The sequence below is a fragment of the Nicotiana tomentosiformis genome, chromosome 10, assembly GCF_000390325.3.
Source record: "Nicotiana tomentosiformis chromosome 10, ASM39032v3, whole genome shotgun sequence".
Taxonomy (NCBI): Eukaryota; Viridiplantae; Streptophyta; class Magnoliopsida; order Solanales; family Solanaceae; genus Nicotiana; species Nicotiana tomentosiformis.
In genome coordinates, this window is record NC_090821.1 from 45,469,129 (window position 1) to 45,492,069 (window position 22,941).

Here is a 22,941-nt window from a genome sequence, read left to right on the forward strand (position 1 = left end):
CATGGTAACCCATCCGAATTTAACACTCCGGAAGATGGCCAAGATGTTCATATTGATTATGAAGAACTTACTAAGGCAATGCAAAACCTTTGAATTTACTCTTTTTTTGTTAATTTACTTGTTGTTAAATGTAAACTTCAATTTGTAAGTTTGAAATAAAAAATGCACTTGCAAATTATAAGTGCAATTTTTTTTCCATCTTCATTGTATTCTATTATCTTAAATTCTTAATGAAATATTCAAAATTTCAAATATAAATATTTTAAAGTCTTTGCATCCTTTTATCCAAACACTCTTTTTATAAGATTATTTTTTTATTTTGTATTTTTACTTTATATTAATATAAATTACGATAGTTATACAAAATATAAAAAAAAAATAACACTAACCCGGCCCGGCCCCTTGGACCTGTAACCCTTCCGGTTTATTTTTTACCCGGATGAACCCGGACCCGTTAAGCCCGGTATTAAAAAACTCGTAACCGGCCCGGATTGGAAACCCGTCGGTCACTTTGTTTCCCAACCCGGACCGGCCTGCCCCACCCGTTAAACACCCTTACAAAAAAGCATGATGTAAATCTAAGTCTACCCACACATATCATGAAATATAGCTATGTACGGACTCTCGTCAACTCGTGCGTACGTAGCTCCCCACACAAGTAGTACATAACAATAATACGCCTAAGGGGATACATTCCTTCTAACAAAGTTAGGCAAGAGACTTACCTCGGTTCCAAGTCCTCAATTTGGCTCTCCAACCTCACTAGGACTCTCCAAACAACATTGAGAACTCCGAAACTAATCAAAAGTCGTATAAACTAGTGAATATATGCTTAAACGTTCATACTTTAGCTATTAGAGTAATTACCCAACCCAAATTGGAAGATTCCTAAAATTTACCCCCGGGCTCACGTGCCCGGATTCCGAAAATCTTCGAAGATAAATGTTACCCATGAACTCCCGAACCTAAATATATATAATTTGCTCCCATTTCCATCACCAAATTCGTGATTAAATCCCAAATTTACCAAAACCTTAGGTTCTTCCATGTTTAATCTACCTAAAATCCACATAATTAACTTGAAAATGGGTGGGAGATACTTACCTTATGATATTGATTTGAATCCCCCTCAAATGTGCTCTCAAAATCTCCCAAGACCAAATGAAATGAGAGAAAAAATGGCCTAAGTCTCGGATTAAAAGGCCTCACTGCCAAGAGATTTCCGCTCCAGCGGACCTTGGGGTGCACCTGTGACGTCGCACTTGCGAAAAATCCATCGCATGTGCGGTTATCACCAATTTTGGCAAAGTTCGCTTCTGCGGAGAAGCATGCGCATGCGCATCTGCGAAATTTGCCACATCTGTGCAATCGCGCCTGCGGAGTAACTTCCGCTGCTGCGATGCCAGGCCTCTTTGGCCTCGCCTGCATCTGCGATCCTTTCCTCGCACCTGCGAGCTCCCATGTGCAGTAAACACTACGCTTATGTGACCACTGTCCAGCCTACTCCAGGCCGCTTCTGTGAGCTCGCATCTGCGGCTCTTTCCATGCATGTGCGATTGAACCAGATCCCAGATGCTTCAGCAAATCTTCCAAGTTCAAACATGCTCCGCGCATCGTCCGAATAGCACCCGAGGCCCCTGGGCCTCGTCCAAACATTCCAACAAGCTCCTAAACATAAAACAAACTCGCTCGAACCCTCAAAACGTGTAAAACAACATCAAAACTAAGAATTGCACCCCAAAACCAATTCGAATCAAATCTATGAACTTCAAGATTTTTAACTTACTCCGAACACGCCGAATCATACCTAGACTACTCTGAATGACACTAAATTTTGCGTGCAAGTCATAAATCACCATACGGAACCATTATGAGGCTCGCAATCCCAAATGGACCTTGATAACCCCAAAGTCTACTCCAAACCAAAATAAAAGAACTTGAAAAACCTTCAATGCGCCAACTTTCAATATTAAGCGTCGAAACGCTTTCACATCATCCGAAGCCCGATCCAAACACACGCCCAAGTCCAAAATCATTATGCAATCCTATTGGAACCGTCAAATCCCGGTTCCGGGGTCGTTTACTCAAAACGTTAACTCAAGTCAAACTTAACCATTATATACTACTATTAAGGAATTAAGAGTTCTGATTCCAACCCGAACTCTTCTAAACCTAAACCGACCATCCCCACGGGTCATAAAATAGTAAAAGCACATACGGGGAGTCTTAATTAGAGGAACGAAGATTTGGAAAGCAAAATAACCGATCGGGTCGTTATAGGGAGCAGGGCTTCTGAAGGCATTAACAAGAATATCAATAGACATGAAATAAAGTATTATTGAGCTTTTCGAATAGTATGTAGCATAAGTTTGCCACATAATTTGTGTCCCTTACAATGGCTGTTGAAGTCACTATTTATAACTGTACATAGGGAACAAAGTCCTAGGATCAAGCCCCTCTTAAATGACAATTATGGGGTCCATTGACGAATGTGTAACGACACACTATGAATGCCAAAATTATTTATAACGAACTGTGTATTTAATACTGTAGAATACTCTTCATTGAATGCTATCGGGTGGCAGATATTTGTTTGTCTTCATTAGCAATATTCCCTTCGGGGTCTTTTCGGTGCAAACCGAAGTTGTTGCCCCCGGTCTTGTTTTCCACTTGTCTCGCTTTCTGTCTGTCTCTGGTTCCACGTGTCTCTCTATTATACGAGTATTTAATACGAACCGATTTTAACCTATACAGATAGTCCCCCTGCTTTTCGGTGGCATATCTTTGTATCATCGGGAAGTTGATGAAGATACCTTTCTTGGCGGAAAATTTTCTTATCTCTCTGAAAAGTTTCTGACGCTTGATTAGATGCACGTCTCTCTGCATTTAATGCCCTGAACACGCATCACTCCACGATGCAATACTTTCGTCTGTTCTCGAGGTAATCATGGCCACGATTTTAGCCGCCTATTCCTTTACTTATACACCTCATTCTTCTTTACACTTCACAGTTTTTCGAACTGTCTCAACTTCTCTACACTCAACTCTTTCTTGCTTTCACTCTTCTTTATTAAACAGTAAATTTTTGTAAAAGCAAATTATGATATGGATATTATTTATCTAGGTGGATCTGATGTGTCCTCCATATTAGGGATAGCGAATAACACACATGGTCGGAAGTGTTTAAAATATTAGTTTTGATCGAGTTCAGGTATCCGGATGAAACTGTATGGAATACAGGGACTGAGATGTCAAATTGAAACAAGTACACGTGTTTCCTAGGCTATTCTGTCTTTCTTTCCATTTTGTGCATCTAAACTAGGGTTGTTCAAAACGAACCGAACCGATGGCTTATTGGCTTATTGATATCGGATTATCGGGGTAATGGATGGTGAACGAATTGAGATTTTATAATAAACGGCATAACGGTTTGGGGGCGGATTACTCAATTTTCTTACCGAGTAACCGTTAATCCATTAAAAAATTTTATATTTACACGTTTACTCATATATAGATAAAGTACAATTGAAATTGTCTGATTTTATGTCCTTTTTGCATGAATCTAACAAATTGAAGTCCGATTTTCTAGATTTTTGGTTTTACAATCTAGATTTCTTGTGAAGAACGAATGTTGCAGAAAATTTGATTGATTGATACGTGTATGAGAATTCTTCAATATGAACTAGATTTGAACTTGGAAGAAGACTCTTCAATTCAAAAATATTATTAGATGTGTTTGGTATTGATTGAATGATTATTCAAAAAAAAATCGATATGATTTAGCCAATAAACCGCCCGATAACCATTAATCCGATACCAATCCGCCTGTTGTCTTATTGGATGGCTAGCGGATTACTACATTTATAATCCGATAACCGATAAGCCGAAGCATAAATATCCGCCCGATAAGCACCCCTAATCTAAACCCAAAAGCCAATTGAACTTTATGGCAAAATAAGTAAATACACCTGAAGTCATATGGAAGTATGGGGATTCTGAATCCCACCAATGGACTTACATGAGTTGAGATGGTTAGTTCATAGCTCTAGATTTAATCTGGGTTCATCAAAGAGACTGAATTTGGCAGCGGAATCACTGAGTATTAGATAAATTGTGTGCTAAAGTAATAACCAAAAACAAAGATTGTAGTCCAAAGTAACTAGACAAGCATTATTGAGCAAAACTCAAGCTACTTGGTTAAATTCATCAATAAGCCATAGGGAAAGAAGTATGCAACTGCACAAATCCCAGTATCGAGCTTCTTAGCGTTATCACCAAAAAGATGGACTGCAAACTCAATTAACTTGTTTCAACACATTACTACAGGAAAAATGAGATCTAACATCTTTAACTCCACCAAGGAATATGTCGGACGAACAAATACAAATAAGAATTAATTATGATAAAACAGAACAATCTGCCCAAGTGTGGTAGGAACTGAGGAAGAGCCAATAGGCCAACAAATGGAAAAGGTTTTCAGTAAAGGAAGTCATGGCAAAGAACTTAGTACTTTCCTGAACCCAATATGGTGCTGTAAATTGGGCACCTATACTTGAAGGTTGTAAATTCATGGTAATGAGACGGTGGAGCAACTTGTTATGTAATGGGCTAGTTGCTACATCCTATTTTTCTTCACATCAAAAGTGAGAAAAAACTCCATATCCTAACACGTTTCAAGGACGTTGGATTCTTATGTCCTAGACATTAGTATAGATAGTAAACTCCGTCAGAAGAAGCTACAGGTTTCCTAGAATTAAGCATATATGACTTTTTTCATAACTCAGAGTGAACCAAAGTTTAAGCATATTAACACAAGTTAGTAGTGCATTCCCTGCTTCTTTGTCAAATCTTCATTTTTATATCCATAAATCAATCCACTTAACTAGCATAGGATAAAACAAGTTATAGCATGAAGGGAACCCTTTTATCACCTGAAAACTCATGAAAAGGTAGCACACATGGATCATCTATATTGTTCTGCTCTCTCATCCAAATACTAATAATTTTTCTTTCAAGGCAAATTAAGGGTCTCCTAATCTCAGACTAATCCATATATATATAAATATGATAATTTACAAGAATAGAAAGAGTCATTAAGGGAACTGACAACCATTACAAACTAATTGAATATACATTTTCAATATTGCAGGATAATGTTCCCTACGCCTTTTCTCAAGGGGAATAACCTTTTCTCCAGTTCCTCATTAACAAAAATATCAATTTAGCTACAAGTAGGCCACATTGCATAACAAAAATTCTACATATGCAAATAAAAGCACAATTCATTGCATTCATATTTCATAGCATGTGAAACAGCTATATTAAAGTTTATCCAAATCCAAAACTTTCTCAGATAGCAGTAAATCCATAATGATTCCTAAACCAAAACCATACCAACAGGGATAAAAACAGATACCATAAATCGAAATAGGAATTTTAACGGTAAGATTTCTGGAACCTAGCACGAGCACCACGACCACCAAACTTCTTAGGTTCACACCTTCTCGGATCAGCAACAAGCAAAGTCCTGTCGTACCTAACCAAAATATCCTTAATCTCCTTCTTCTGCTGTTCATCCACATACTTCTGGTAAAAGGCAACCAGCGCCTTCGCTATCGACTGACGAATAGCGTAGATTTGAGAAGTGTGACCTCCTCCTTTGACGCGGATACGCATGTCGACTCCGGCGAATCGGTGGCGACCTAAGAGGAGGATTGGTTCGAAGGCTTTGTACCGGAGGATTTCGGGTTGAACGAGCTCGATTGGTACACCGTTGATCTTAATCAGGCCACGGCCGCGCTTGCAGTGTGTTACTGCTACCGCCGTCTTCTTCCGCCCGAAACATTGCACTGATTCCACCGCCGCTGGCGCCGCATTCATTGTTATGCTTTTGTTTGGTTTGCTCCCACTCTTTTGCTGGAAAATGACCTAACCCAAAAGTTTTTTGTAAATGGATACAATATATATGTATGAATTAGATTAGGGTTTTGTATTGGGCTCGTGGAGGAAATGGGCCCACTGGTTTATGTTACTCGTCACGGTTTTTGGGTCATTAAATTGGGCTTTCTTGTCTCAGGTCTCGTTCTCTCGAACAAATGGGCCTATGTCACTAGAACAAGAACAAGTGAGGAAGACTTATATTCATTGTACTAACAATTCAAGAAGTGAGAGAGATAAGATGAAAATTTCTCCCACAGGGCTCATGTGAGTTTAAGCTCTCGGAAAATGCACCTAAGATCAAATATTTTGAGTAATTAAATTTTTTAATCATGTCAAACCAAGGCCAATCAAGGATCGACAGAACGCTTGATTTTGGTAAATGGATCACAATTACATGTTCATGAGAGTATATTAATAGAATAAACGAAATAGAAACATTACATAAGCCACTAGGGGCCAAGAGAAAATGAGCAACACCTAGAATAAGGTGGTTGTAATTATTAGATATTAAGTTTCATTGTTAAGCCGATAATAGCCACAATACCTCTCCTTTTTTTAACACAGTTGATGGGGAATAGAGAAGGTCCAATAAGATAGCAGTGGTAAAAAAATTCTAAGATTTAAATTCGTTAAACTATAGTTTATTTGTGGTGTTTTAGGTGTTGGATTATTCCTTTAAGGACGCCCTACCTGTTTAATCACAAAATATTTATTAAGAAAATAAGAGAGAAAGAAATATGGTAAAAGGAAAAGATTCTAAGAAAGATGATAATTTGGTCGAAGAGAAGCTTTAGTACAAGTATGGGATCTTTCACTCTAGTTTCAAAGAAATTGAGGAAATTGTTATAGTGATCTTCTATGCTTCTTCTTCAAATTTGTGTGAACACAATCTAGAAATTGCTAGGACTTTTGGGAAGAAGCAAGGGAAATTTGATAGAAGTACGTGAGGTTGAAAGTTGGGAAAATACATAAGTTTACACCTAAATTTGTCCAGAAAACTCAATTACACACTTAAACTTTATGGGTGACCTTTTACACCCCCTATCCTTGAAAGAAGTGATACTAGTACCCCCTGAGACATATAATACTATTTTCATGGTCAAATGTACTTTACACATGTGTGTCATGTCAGCACTAGATCAGCATCACATGAAAAATCAACTATAACTTTAATTTTTACTCATTTTCTTTTAACTTTTCTTTTCTTTAATTTTTTTTCTTTTTATTACTCCAAGAATTAAATATATGAAATTAGTTGAAGATTGATAGGGTATGAACCCTAGAAATTGAAGAAGAAGACAAAATACAGAGATAAAGCTAGAGAAAAGAGAGAATCAGAAATGAATTGTATTTCACGTGTGTTTACAAGAGGGAATCTTACAATATATAGTTAGCTAATTAACTAACTAATGAAAGCCTTAACTACTTCCTAATTTCGGTTAATATAAGCTGTAAAATGACTAATCTGTCATTCCTAAGTTACTCCTTTCTCAACACTCCCCCTCAAGCTAGGTGGTGCAAAAATGTTGAGAACACCTAGCTCGGAGCTTAAATGTTCATGTTGAACTATGTTGAGGCCCTTGATAAGTATGTTTACTGGTTGATCTGTAGGAATATATTTTTTTACTATCAGTCTTTGCACTATCTTTTCTCTTATAAAATGACAGTCTATTTCGATGTGATTGATTCTCTCTTGATATATAGGATTGGCTGCAATCTGCATAGCAGCCTTGCTATCACTGTAAACTTCAATAGTTAAGTTAACTTCAATTCTAATTTCTTACATAAGTCCTTGTAGCCAAATGAGTCAGCTATTATGGCTCTAATACTTCTGTATTCAGCCTCTGCAGAACTCCCAGGTACTGTGATTTGCTTCTTTAATTTCCAAGCAACTAAAGAATCTCCAATCTTGATCAAGTATCCTGTTACTAATTTTCTGGAAAGTGGACATGCAGCCCATTCTGCATCATAGTAGGTTGTGGTAATGTTCTTGTTTGTGCTTGACAGCAGAATTCCTCTTCCAGGTTGATTTTTGACATACATAACAATTCTCATAGATGCTTCCATGTGAGATCTTTTAGGTTGTTGTAAAAACTGACTAAGAATTTGTACATTAAATGATATAGCAGGTCTGGTTATGGTTAGATAGAGTAGTTTGCCTATCAACCTTTGGTATGAGTTAATGTTAGCAAGAGGTTCAACTGCTGAGTAACCAACACTTTTACAATGTTCATCATACTCATTTGTTGTCAGTTTAGCATTAGTATCTAAGGGAGTTACCGAAGGTTTAGAAATACCTAATCCAAGTTTTAAAATAAGCTCCAATGCATATTTCCTTTGATGCATTAGTATTCCTTGTTTAGATCTTACAAATTCAATACCTAGGAAGTACTTTAACTCACCTAGATCCTTTATTTTAAAAGCATGTTGCAGTGTGCTCTTTGTTTCCTCAATCAGACTCAGACTATCACCTATTATAAGCATATTGTTAACATACACTAACACCATAGTAGTGCCTTTAGATGTTTCTTGATAAATAAAGAGTGATCAAACTGGCTTAAAATGAGACCTTGTCAGAACTTCAGTCAATTTTGCATTCCATTATCTTGGAGCTTGTTTTAGTCCATACAAGAATTTGATGAGCATGTATATTGGTTTCTTCTCCCCTGGCTCTTAAATCCTTGTGGAAGCTCCATGTAAATTTCATCATATAGATCCCCTTGAATAAATGCATTATACACTTCCATTTTATGTATATGCCACTGCTTTCTAGCTGCAATTGCCAGCACTGTTCTTACTGTCTTCATCTTAACTACTGCGGCAAAAGTTTCCTGGTAATCAATCTCCTCTTTTTGATTGTATCCCTTTGTCACTAGTCTAGCTTTAAACCTTTCAATTTCACTTGTAGCTTTGTACTTTACTTTGTAAATCCATTGGCACCCTATTGGTATTTTGCCTTCAAGAAGAGGGACCCATGTGTGATTACTTTCTAAGGCATCAATTTCTGCTTTTATTGCTTCTATCCATCTTGGATCTTTAGCAGCTTCTGAGTAATTTATAGGTTCAGTTACAGTTGAAGAAGTGGCTATGTATGCTTGATATGTTGGGGACAGTCCATCATAGGCTATGTATTTTGAGATAGAATAGGGAACTTCTTGATGAATATTGAGTGACACAAAATCACTCAGCCATATAAGTGATCTTTTTTCCCTATCAGACCTTCTATATCCAACTAGAACTACTGGAGATGTGGTCTGAGTAAAAGAGTTTATGTTTAGGAAATTTGTAGGTGGTATCTCTGAACCTAGGTCCTGGAATTCTTGAGCTGGATTTTCTATAGATTGATGAGTAATTTCTTCATAGATCTGAGGCTGCTCATGTGTATTCTATGATGTATAGTTAAGTTCTGGTTACATAGTATTACTTGGAGGTTGAATTAATCTATTTGTCGATTGATCATGTGTCTGTACACTCTGAGGTACTGAGTAGTGAAGGTCTTACAAATGTGAGGTTATTGATGTTGGGAATATAGGCACTGGAGAATCTTCTTTCTTCTTAAAGAGAAAGACATCCTCTCTGAATACTCCATCCCTACTAAAAAAAAAAATATTGTCCTTCAGGTCATATAATATGTAACCTTTCTGAGTTTCTGCATATCCCATATGGACTGCAGTTTTGGTTCTTGACATTATTTTGTCATGTTGCTGAACTATCCTGGCATAACATAAGTATCCTAGTACCTTTAAGTAATTATAGGATGGTGGTTTCTGATATAGTCTCTCATAGGGAGTTTTTTTGTTGATAACAGTACTTGGCATCCTGTTTATGAGATAAACAACAACATTCACACAGTGTCCTCAAAATCTTATTGCTATTTCAGCCTGGAATCTGATAGCCCCGGTGATCTCTAAAATGTGCCTATGCTTCCGCTCAGCAACTCCATTTTGCTGAGGAGTGTAGGCACATTAAATTTGGTGGATAATTCCAAGCTTTTTAAACATATCACTACACACTGAGTTTACAAACTCAATGCCATTATCTATTCTGATAATTTTAACAATCTTGTCAAACTGAGTTTTAACCAATACTAGAAATTGTTGTAGTAAGACACACACTTCAGATTTCTGCTTAAGTAAAAATACCCAGTTCATTCTTGAAAAATTATCAACAATTGTCAAGAAGTATTTATTACCATCATAAGTAGGGGTCTTGTATGGTCCCCACAAATTATATGTAGTAGATCAAAGCTTCTCACAATTTTAATACTACTAGTAGAAAATGGTAACCTTATCTGCTTAGCACAAGGATAGACTACACAATGTTTTACACTTTCAATTATAAGTTCTGCTTTCATATGTAGTAACTTCTTAAGAATTGTAGTTGAAACATGACCAAACCTCATGTGCCATAGGCCAATGTCCTTTGTTGTAGTTGTAATTGTCTAATTCTTGTCATTTATTCCTTCTGTCACTGCTATAGAAGTTCCAACAACTTGCCTTTCAAGTATGTAGAGTCCATCATCCTCTCTACCAATCGCCCTCACCTTCTCATTAAAGAGTTCCTGAAATACACAGAAATCAGGAAAGAAGATTGCTGAGCATTGCAATTCCTTTGTCAATTTAGACACTAATAACAAATTAAACTTAAACTGTGGAACATAGAACACATTAGTAATTGTGTTCCCCTCTAATAGGATGCTAGCACCAGTATGTGTAACATATTAAATATCTCTATTTTGCATAAATATTTTATTTGGGTTTTCAGACTGAAGGATAGTTGACTTGTTTAGCATACTCAGATCAACTACCTTATGGTTTGTGGCTCCTGTGTCTATTATCCAATCGTGTATACTGTTAGAAGCCAACATAGCGCAACTAATACTCGTTGTATTTACTGCAGGGATTGACATTGTGTTGGAAGTCTGGCTAGTTCCTGCCTTGTTGAGTAATTGAAGAATCTATTCATATTGATCTCTAAAGAAGGTGCAGCCTGCCATCTGATTTAGCTGATTGAAGTTTAGGCCAGTTACAGACTCTTGGTCCTTAGTAGTTGTAGGAACTTGATTTGTATTCATAGTTAGATTTTGCAAAGAAACTCTTGCATCATTATACCCATTGTATGTCTGTTGTGTAGGATTGTGTGTGATGATATTGTAGGCTGCATTGTTTCCTACTCCCCCTCTCTTTTTTGGTCTGTAATCAGGTGGATAACCAACTATTTTGTAACAATTCTCTTTGTTGTGCCCTTTGAGTTTACAAAACTCACATTGATTGTTATAGCTTTCTCTTGAACCTTTGATTTCATATAGTTCTTGAGTACATTGCTGCATCAAAACTTCCAGTCATAATAGCAGGATTGGCTTCTAAAATTTCAGTGGTTGCTGTTATTGATTTTTGCCTTTAATAACTTACTATCATTGCATAGGCTTGATTAACTGTGGGTACAGGACTTCTCATTAAGATCTGACTTCTAGCCTGAGCATATGAGTCATTAAGCCCTATTAAAAATCGATACAACTTTAGTTTCTAGAGATAAACAACAAAATCCTTACATTTTGGACAATCATAGCCTGGTGCTGGTACCGAGGCTTCAAATTCTTCCCACATATCCTTAAGTTTTGAGAAGTACACTGATACAGATACAATGCCTTGAGACAGAGTCGCAATTTCTTTATAAAGATTAAAAGATCTTGAATCATATACCTTATTAAATCTTTCTGATAAATTTTCCCAAATCACTTGGGCACAAGACGCATACATGATTCCTCCAAGAAGATTTTTAAAAACAGATTTCATAATCCACGAAAATACAATTGCATTTACCCTTTTCCAGTGATTCCATAGGAATTCTAGGAACTTTTCCTGCTTGCATGAACCATCAATCAACCCTAACTTATTTCTACCTAGCAAGGCAACACGCATACCTGTGAGTTGAAACTAGATGATTTGTATGCCACTTACATCAACCGGAGACAAGTACAATGAATGATTATAGTCGACTCCAATTGGCCGATTCCAGATTCCAATCGATGGATTTCTGACTCCAATTAGTTGATTTCCAACGCCATAATTCAGTTGTTCCCTTGCACGTTGATGATGAATTGAGCTTTGACGCAGATTCTGTTCGTTTTCCATTGATACAAGAATTCACAAGATTTACGAGAAGATTTCTGTAATAGCGGAATAGATCGACAAATTCAAGCTAGAATATCAAGCTCGATTGCTCTGATATCATGAAATTAGTTGAAGATTGATAGGGTATGAACCCTAAAAATTGAAGAAGATGACAGAATACAGAGATAAAGCTAGAGGGAGTTTAGAGAGAAGAGAAAATCAGAAATGAATTGTATTTCACGTGTGTTTACAAAAGGGAATCTTACAATATATAGTTAGATAATTAACTAACTAATGGAAGCCTAAACTATTTTCTAATTTCGATTAATATAAGCTGTAAAATAACTAATCTGCCCTTCCTAAGTTACTCCTTTCTCAACAATTAGTTTTTAACCCACGATAACAATCATCTTCTCCGCGTCCCTATTAGCGGCTATAAAGAAGAACCTCAAAGTTTGGTTGCACCCAACCAAATAGATTAAAATTAAAGATGGGTAATACGATGGAATTTGAATTTCTTAAAGAACAAGAAGAATCTTTTTGCTTTTCTCTAAAATAATTCCTAACTTGTAGCTTGTCCTCCCTGTCACTAAGTGCTAACTGAGAACTCAATAAGAATCTTAGAGTCAATCTCCAAACCCGGCAGCAAAAAAATACAAGTGATACTTTTCAACTCACCATTGTAGCAAATTAATAATAATTTTGAGATGATTTTAATGGCAGCAAGGATGAGGGTCTCGAGAGTTTTAGGTGTTTTAACCCCAAAACCATCGAAAAATACATTCTTCTTTGCTTGGATATGCAAATTAGGCTTCATTTTTGGCATCCACAGTGGTAGAAAAGCCTTCACATTGAACCCTTTTAAATGGGTCAAACCTGTTTGGAATGGTAAAAGCTTAAATATTACAGTAAATATTCGTGCAGTGGGAGGGGATCGAATAGGTAAAGGAGCCACCACAACTTTATGGTGGAATAATTTTGTTACAGTGGGGTGGATCGAAGATGATGGAAGAGGTGTGGTGGTGTGGTGGTTGACTTTTCTCATAGGAAAAATACATAAGATGCACCTCGAACTTGTCCTGAAAAATCAGTTTCCAACTCAACATTTACGAGCGTTCTTTTTCCTCCCTATACTTGTCCAGACTGAATTTAATTCCTCCCTAAAAATACATAACCAAGCTTGTGGACGGCTGTGTTCTCCACGCTCTACCACGTGTCAATTTCTAATTTATTTTATTTTTTTGGTTTTTTATTTTTAAATTATTTTTCGATCCCACTCCAACCCTGACACCGTTATTTTGAAAAAATATTAGGTTTCCATGGAGTTATCACTATTCTCTCTCCTTCAACCTAACCATTAATGTCCACCAAATCAGGCCATCGTGGTAGTTGCTGCTAGTCTAAAGAAAGAAGTTTGGGCAGAACAAAGACCCATCAAAGCTCTTTGACTGAATATTGGTTGAAAAAATTATCTGGCAAACTGACCGACAGAGACAATGATGACGGCTAGAAAAAAACTCTCTAATGGTGATTTTATTGATCTTTTGGGACGAGCTAATAAAAATGAGGTTAGAAAAATATTGGAGGCATGGGTCAGGTGGGAAAGAAAATGGTGGGTTGAAGGAGGATGGGAGATTAGGTGGTCCAGCAATGCGGGGGTTGTAGCACGGGATGTGTATTTTGGGTTGGAAAATAGGAGATAGAAGAAAGGATTGAGAGAGAAACAATAAAATAAAAAGAAAATATAAGATAAAGAAAGAGAAAAAGAAAGTGGGAACCCACAAATAATTAAGTTAAGTTAAATATGTAATATCAAATAAAAATTTAATATATGTATGATTTAGTATATAATTAATATTCTTTTCTTGTTTATACTCAAGTTTGGGAGAGTGAAACCATTTCTCTGCTATGTCACCATTCAGGGGGTTTTTACATTCAGTCTGAACAAGTATGTGGTGAAAAAAGAACGCATGTAAAGGTTGAGTTGAAAACTGATTTCAGGATAAGTTCGGGGTGCATCTTATGTATTTTCCCTTTCTCATAAGAAGATAAAATATAGGAGTCAAAGAGAAGAAACAAAAAGGGCAATAAAAGAGGCCCACAAAAATTAATTATTAATTAGGAATGTAACATATTAGAGAATGACACGTCACACGTGTATGATTTAATTCATCTTAAATGTCTCTCTTTCTTTTCACGCGCGTTTTGGAGGATGAAGTCATTTTTGCTGCCACGTCACCCTTTCAGGTGATCGTAATTTAATTTTATATAAGAATAAGGGGGTAAAAAGTCATTCGTAAAGTTTAAGAGTGTACTCGGGTTTTCTGGACAAGTTTAAGTGTGAACTTATGTATTTTCCCTTGAAAGTTCATTTTTCTTTTTTGAGTTCCTAATTTTTATTGAAAAAAGAATACTTGCAAGAAGAATATTTAGTGGCACTTGAATTGATTTACTCGATATATTGTGAAAGTAGTTAGCAAGTCGTCCGCAAATATTATTGTACGAAAATAAATTATTTGTACCCAATGTTTATGCAAAAATAATAAATGTGAAGTTGTAGTTAAGTTATATTGTTCAAAATGAATTATCTCTAGATATTAAAATTCGTTGCAAGTTGATCTTGCTAGTTATGCTTGTCCTCCTCAAAATACCTATAAATTATCCATACAAAAATAACACCACGATTCTTTCAACTTTTGCAAAACATTACTCATTTTTTTACTCTAATTTTATATGGCAGAGTAATAGGAACTTAGCAGGACAAGAACATTAAAAGTTTCATTTAATTTAGGCAGAATAGGTAAAGGCCCCCCTAAACTTGACACTTTTTAATGAGCGTACACATTAACTATACGTGATTTTAATTACCCCCATACGCTTACTTTTTCGGATGTTATTACCCTCATAACCTAGTAAATATTTCTATCGTGAATACACGTACTGTATACATATAAATGCTTGCTGATGTGGTTGTACATGTTGGAATAATTCGGGTATCCAATTAGAATACCTGACCCGCCTTTAAAATTAATCCCTCAAATTTAACCCATCCTTTTTACCATCAGTTCATTTGGTCGATAACATAGAAAAACTAGGGTTTCTCACCACTTCACTCCCATCAATGACAGAGACGATTGTGAGTGCTTGAGCTTGATTTTGTGAGTCGATAGGGTTCTCTGTTGAGGTACTGCTAAAAGCTACTGTGGAGGAGCTAAAAGCTACTGGGTTTTTTTGATTCTCGCCAAAATTTCTATTGTTTTCACTCCGCATTTGAAGGTATGTGTGCCTCTTTCTATTAGGGTTAAATCAGGATTTTTATGTTGATTGTGATTTTTGCATGCATGCCGATTAGGGTTAAATAAGGGCTTTTATGTTGTTTGTTAATTTTTTACTGTTTATTTGTAATCTTCTGTATATGTATGTCTTGAGAGTTATTTTTTACTTTTTTTTTATTGTTGTGTAGGATCTCATGGATACTAAGTATTTGAATTTAAGATAGAAAATTGGTGGGATATTGGTGAGTGAGGTAGGACCTCTATATGTTGGGGGTAGGGTTGAACATGTGACTAATGTCGACTCTGACCACTTGTCAATACCAGAGTTATCTGATTATGCTAAGGATTTTGGGACTACAAATTTAGGAAAAACTTATATTATGAGTGCTAATGGTGGCAATTTGGTTGAATTAACAAAAGATAGGGATTTAATGGACCTTGCTATGTTATTAAACAATGGGGACATAATAGATATTTTTGTCTCTTTTGACTCACAATTTGAGGAGGTGGATGATATAGAGGGTAGCCAAATAAGCCACGTGGGTGAGCCTTTTAATGCATCTTCCAGCACACAACAAGACAATAGGGAATTTTTTGTTCCCTGTTGTCCTCCTTTAAATACTACTGTTGCAAATCCAGATCTAGGGTTACCTACTCCTTTGAATACCACTCAAGAAGAGGATTCACCCATAGATTGGACTTCCTCTTCAGAGGAAGAAGAATTTGCTGCTGATGATGATGTAAAGGACACTGCTGTTGATTCTCAACAGGTAGAACCTATTGGAGAAGAAGAAGAAGAAATAGCTTATGGTTATGAATCTGAGAGGTCATTTGATTATGGAAGTGATGTCCATGAAGAGCTGAGGGTTGTTAAAGAAGATCTGAAGAAATATAGACAAGATAATAGGGAATCTTTTATTCCCTGTGGTCCTACTTTAAATACTACTGCTGCAAATCCAGATCTAGGGTTACCTACTCTTTTGAATACCACTCAAGAAAAGGATTCACCCATAGATTGGACTTCCTCTTCATAGGAAAAAGAATCTGTTGTTGTTGATGATGTAGAGGACACTGCTGCTGATTCTCAACAGGTAGAACCTACTGGAGAAGAAGAAGAAATAACATCTGGTGATGAATCTGAGAGGTTATTTGATTATGGAAGTGATGTCCATGAAGAGCTGAGGGTTGTTAAAGAAGATCTGAAGAAATATAGACAAAAGAATAGGAGAAAACTTAGGAAGAAAAAAACTGATGGATTTTTAGGTAAAGTTGGAGTTGATGAAGGTTATGAGAACATAGATCAGCCCAAAAAAAAATATGAGAGACAAATTAGGAGGTGATGATGAGCCTTACTATGATAGTTCAGATCCAGATAGCTTTGAATCTGAATCAGATCTGGAAGGGGAGGGTGATCATGTATCTGATGATGATGTAGATGGGGAAGATAATATGGGACAGTTAAGGGGAAGAAAAAAAATAAATAGAGTGGTTTATGATCCTTCTGCCAAAATTGTTACTTGGCAACTGGGGATGGTATTTGAGAATGTGAAGGAATTTAGAGAAGCATTTACCAAGTATGCTATAAAGAAAGGTATTCAGCTAGTTAAGGATCCCAATGAGCCATATAGGGTCAGAGTTAAATGCAAAACTGGTTGTACTTGGTTGTTGTTTGCTAGCAAGGAAGGTAGGAGTACAAACTTCACAATCAAGACTTACAATCCAAGACACAAATTCCATAAAACCACTTACAACTATTTGTGTAATTCAAAATATGTGGCAAAGCAGTTCAAAGATAGAATTACCTCATAACCTAGAATTAAAGGTTGGAAAATTCAGGATATGGTGAGAGAGAAAAAACTTAGTTTATATGTTGGTAAGGCTGTTTGTTTGAAGGCCAAAAAATGTGTTGAAAGAAATTATGGGGGATCATGTTGCTGAGTTTGGTAGGATTCTGGACTATAGGGATATGCTACTCAAAACAAATCCTGGTAGCACATGTACAGTAAAATTGACAGACACAAATGATGGGCAGAAGCAGTTTTTCAGTTTCTACATTTGTTTTGCAGCTATGGAGCATGGGTTTATGGAGGGTTGTAGGAGATGTATAGGGTTAGATGGATGTTTTTTAAAGGGTGTTTGAAAAGGGCAACTGTTGGCAGCAGTAGTAAAGGATGGGAATAACCAAATGTTCCCAATAGCTTGGGCTGTTGTAGGCACTGGAAAAAAAAAAAGCAAACATGGAGTTGGTTCCTCAGGTTATTGCAAACTGATTTGAACTTGGGAGATGGCAGGGAACTCACCATGATAAGCGACATGCAAAAGGTATATACTGTTGTTTAAATACTACTGTTTCTCTGTTTTTATGCAGTACTATTTCTTTATTTTTATGCAGGGTCTATGTTCAGTTGTTAAAGAGATTTTACCTGAGTGTGAGCACAGAATGCATGCTAGACACATTCTGGCAAACTAGGTAATAAAATGGAGAGGGATTGAAAGAAGAAAAAGATTCTGGAGTGTTGTTAGATCAATATTTGAGTCTCAAATGAAAAGAAATCTAGATGATCTTGATAAATTGGGTCATAACATTTGTGAAGACCTAGTTAAATACAACAAAGAAAGATGGTGCAAAGCATTCTTCCAAACATTCTTCAAGTATGACAGTATTGACAATAACATGTGTGAAAATTTTAATGCTTGGATATTGGGCCCTAGACACAAGACAATCATATCAATGCTAGAGGAAATAAGGGTCAAAGTTATGAGTATGATAGCAAAGATGAGAGAATTTGCTGAAACTTAGCAGGATGGTGTATCTCCAATGGCCATGATGGTGTTCAATACTAATGGTGAGAGGTCAATGAGGGTTGACTTCATGTTTAATGGAGATACAGGCTTTGAACTCAAAGATGGTCCATGCAAGTTCATTGTAGATTTAAGAACAGGCTACTGCAGTTGCAGGTCTTGGGAACTGAAAGGCATTCCATGTCCACATGCTATAACAGCAATGCACTTCAAGAGACTTGATCCTTCAGAGAATATTGTACACTGGTACAGGAAAGAGACCTACGTGAATGCATATTCACACTTCATACAACCAGTTCCCAACATGATAATGTGGCCAGAAAGTAGTAACTCCAAGGTATTACCTCCCCCAATTCAAAATATGCCTGGAAGGCCAAGAAAAAATAGAAGAAAGGAAGTTGGAGAAATAAAAAGGGCTGAAAAATTATCAAAGAAGGGAATAACTATGACATGCTCCATTTGCAAAGTAAGTACTCATAATATGAGGAGTTGTCCAGCAAGACCAACAACTAATCAAGAGGTACCTTCCTAACTTCTTCCTTTATTACTATCTTCTTAGTTATCTAAGAGCTAATTCCTTATTTTTCTCATATAATAGACTACTAATTGCTCACAATAATCAACAACAAAAACTTCACAAAAGAGAGACAGAAAGGAATCTGACAATGCATCTACAAGTAAGGCATCTACTAGTACTGGAGGAAAATCTGGGGGGGGTTGAAGATCTGGGGGGGAAGAAGCCACTACAAGAGGCCTAGGCTTCAAGGAGATGGTGTATTTGTTGCACAGTCTGGTTTTACAAGTATTAATGTAAGTGTATTTTTTTTTTGTCCTTAGATTTTATTGTCTAACATACTATATGATGTTATTGTCTAACTTTGAAATGTATCTTTTGGTTTGAATGTTATCAGCATGGTTTGCCTACAGCCAAAAAGGTTTATACTGGCCCTTTAATTGATTCTACCCATGTTACTGGTGATATTGGATATAAGTCTTCTAAAAGTTTGAAATGGAAAGGGAAGGAAGTTATAACTCAAAGATAACTTCAAGTCCAAGCTGTAATGGCTAGAATCAAGACAAGGTCCCAATCCGCTGGAATATAAACAAGATCTAAAGTTATGGGGAAATCTCCCTCCAAGAAGACCACTTGAATTTCTTTACTATTTGGATGTAGTATTTGATATACTAGACTTCTTTTTTGTTGAATTCGTGGGGTGACTATTTTAGTTGAATTCATGGGGTGTCTGTTTTTTGTGAATACTGATGGTGGTACGCAACTTTATTTCGTGCACTTGTTTGTCATGTGTATGCCTAGCTGTATATGGACAGCATAGTGTCACTTTATTGTTTGATGTTAAATTTTGACTTTCTTTGTCAAATTACCAATTATGTTGACAAAATATTATGATTGTGATTGGTTATTTTTGTGGATACTGATGGTTGTTTTTATATAAATTGTGATTGGCATCAATTCCATATGTTGACAAAATATTGACATAGTGGTGTCGAATAGCATATCATATTACTTAACTTCTATTACATATTACCAGATAACCATTATTTGTACATGAGCAAAATCAGATTCCAAAGTAAACTGAAAAATAATAGAAACTTTAGCATTCTTTCCCTCTTCGATAGTTTGTTAGTCTTCTTCAACAACCCAGAAATAACAATGTTTGCTTGCTCCAAAAATGGAGGTTCATACTTCATACCGCTGAAAAAATCGACAAGAATTTGTCTTCGGAAAAACTACATCCAAAGAATCGTCGTCCAGGATTTGCAGTAATCCATGCAACTTTTAAAGGAGCTGGCTTGCCACATCTACAAAAAACATTCATCTTCTTTCTTCCAAGTAAAAAAATGATTGTTATTTGGGCAAAAAATAAGAGCCAAAATCTGGGGGAGGGGAGGGGTGGAATTTGAATGGACAAAGAATGTGAGAACAAAGAAAATGCTGAAGAATTAGAAAGAAGACAATAAATAGGGGTGAGAATGGGGTTGTTACCGTTGGGGTCTTCATTTTTGGGGGAAATGCATTTATTACCGTTTGGGATGGTTCTAGGATTGGAAAAGAGAAATATTCAACTGATGTGGCAAAAAATATACTCCCTCACGCGCACTCAGCCATTTGAACCAATTTTCACTGCCATGTGGCAGGTTAGGGGGCTTTAATAACATCCGAAAAGTAAGCATAAGGGGTAATTAAAATCACGTATAGTTAAGGTGTACGCTCATTAAAAAGTGTCAAGTTGGGGGGAGGGGGGGAGGGAGGCTTTACCTATTCTGCGTTTGATTTATATATCAGTAGCTGGGAAGAAAACGTTCAAAAAGGGTGATTGAAACATTATTTAGATAGTAACAAATATCATATTACATTTTAAATTTTGAATGTTTAGATAAATTTGAATTGTTAAAATTGTGAAAATTATTTAAAGAGAAAAATCATTAGTAGAAACTAGAATGATTAACATGTAGAAAGTTCTAAAGTAAAATAATGTCATGTGAGATGAAGGAAAAATTATTATTTTTTGTGTGCTCATAATTAAAAGAAAAATGGCAATACAAAATAATAACTGATAACACATATACACACACACACAACACCCAAGTTACGTACCTTGGTCACCCAGCCAACGCGGAAATTCACACCCCAGCACACACACACACAGAGGGCGTGACATTATGAAGCTTTTTCCATAAGTTTATTTTGTCATCCAACATTTTAACATGTAAAATTTGAATTCATTTAAAATTCGTCATTTCGTCTCCTAATAATTGCTTCTAAATGTCCCGAGGCAGTTGCAGGAGAATAAATAATCTATTGTGTTAATGCACATGTATACTTTACGCCTTGAATTGTTTGTACAATACATTTCATAAACTCTGTATGCGCTTTAGGTCCTAGATTCTCTACCTTGTGCAACAACTATTTTTTAAATTTTAATCTTTATTCCTATTATTTGATTATTATAAATAATCTATAATTCTGTTCTACAATCGAGAATTAGGCAATTTGAAATACTATTATGAATGTCAACTGTCAAGATAGTTAAATCAACGTTTGTATTGGATTTTACACAATTTGTATACATATTTTACTACTATATATATTTTTTTCATATATTAACTCATCGATCTTTAAATGACACTTTTGTTTTTTAAATGTATTAAAAAGTAAAAATTCATGGGACATACCCACCCATGGCCAATGATAGGTAAAACACTGTATGTCATTATCTAACTCTCCTTGCAAGAAATTTCCTTAGCTACAATTGGCTTATAAACTTGCCTCCGCGTTAACTTGGAGGAGATGTACATGTTTCTGGCACTGGATTTATTACTTTCTAGTGTCTTTAATTTTAGGGGTTCTTTATTTTTTGGGGATACACAAGTATAGTTACAATTTATTTCATTACAAAAAATTAATTTTATGAATTAGTGCTAAATAAAGAGAACTATATGTGAAATAGCCCGTCAAACTAGTATTCCTTCCGTCCCAATTTATTTGACACTTTCTTTTTTCGTATATCCCGAAAAAAAAAAGGTCACATTTCTATATTTAGAAACAATAACACTCTTTCCTTTTAACTATATGCCAAAAAGAAAGTCACATTTCAATAGTTAGAAACAATAATTTATTTATTTTTAATTATAAATATCAAAAAGCCTTCCTTTTTTTCTTAAACTTCATGCCTAGTCAAATGATGCCACATAAATTGGGACGGAGGGAGTGTTATATATCAGCTCGAGGACATTCGTAATGTCAACAGACATACACCACAACAAACACAGGATTTAGCATAGGAATTTGTGTTCTTTTTTCCCCTAATGGCAAACACCACAATATAATCTTTGCTTGAGCTCACGTTGACTAGCTATACATACACACAATATGATCTTTGTTTGAACTCACAATATGATCTTTGCTCAAGCTCATGTTGACTAGTTTAATTAAACACACGCTAACACACACAGCTCAGAATATGATCTTTGCTTGAACTCATGTTGACTAGCTTAAACACACACAAACATACACATTACACATACACACACTGACAAACAAGAAATTAATCAAAATGGTAGTAGGAGAATTGGTTTCTTAGGCCTATAAGAAGCCACTTTTCCTTGTTGGATAGAGACACACAATTCACATAACAAACTAAGCTACTATCTTAAGCAAGACAGAGCAGGAAGAGAGCAAGAGAAAAATGGCAGGAAAGGAAAGCAAAGGAAAGGGAAAAGCAGAGATGGCAGGCAGTGGAGCGCGCAAAAGTAGCGTATTCCCATTCACTCCAAAGAAAGGAAGTGTACTTCCTAAAGAGAAGAAGCATGTTTCTACCATGATGGGTGAGAAAATTGGTCAGTCCATTGTTTCCCTTGTCAAGAACAGCAAAAAGAATATAAAACCTGATGGTGATCAATGAACATGAAAAGATATATACTTGACGAGACGAGACGAGTCAGAAATAGTTCCAACATCACTTGTAATCAGATTCTCATTTGTATTCTTTGTATTCTATAACCATTCCATGTACTAAGGTCTCTAGTAGGTCTACAGTATATCATCACAATGTTCAGTCCTGTGTTTGTATGTACTTTTGTATTTTTGATATGTTTCTCAAATTGAAGTATGTAGGATGTGCAGTTTTCTTATAATTTCTCACATATCTTCCCCTACAACTTAAAAAGCTGTTCAGTTCTCACAGAATTTCATGACCAGTATATCTAAAAATCACAGCGTTAGCAGATGGATTCTACTTCATGGTTTAGATCTTCATTGGGATAGATAAAACATATATGCAAGGAGGATG

The 22,941-nt window shown here is 36.0% G+C and overlaps 2 protein-coding genes and 1 long non-coding RNA gene across 3 annotated transcripts; 1 reads left to right on the forward strand and 2 right to left on the reverse strand.

The window, feature by feature from the left end:
- Positions 1-5,264: 5,264 nt before the first annotated feature.
- LOC108942810 (small ribosomal subunit protein uS9) lies at positions 5,265-5,955 on the reverse strand. Its single transcript, XM_018773959.3, has one exon. It carries the CDS (start codon positions 5,878-5,880, stop codon positions 5,437-5,439), a length of 444 nt encoding a protein of 147 aa, XP_018629475.3. The 5' UTR covers positions 5,881-5,955; the 3' UTR covers positions 5,265-5,436.
- A 1,740-nt stretch (positions 5,956-7,695) lies between these two features.
- Positions 7,696-8,448, reverse strand: LOC138900105 (uncharacterized mitochondrial protein AtMg00810-like). Its single transcript, XM_070186812.1, has one exon. The coding sequence runs from the start codon at positions 8,446-8,448 to the stop codon at positions 7,696-7,698; it is 753 nt and encodes a 250-aa protein (XP_070042913.1).
- A 7,957-nt stretch (positions 8,449-16,405) lies between these two features.
- On the forward strand, positions 16,406-18,847 carry LOC104105621 (uncharacterized). Its single transcript, XR_011411520.1, has 3 exons — positions 16,406-17,650; positions 17,721-18,650; positions 18,729-18,847. It is a non-coding gene; the product is annotated as an uncharacterized lncRNA (long non-coding RNA).
- Positions 18,848-22,941: the final 4,094 nt, after the last annotated feature.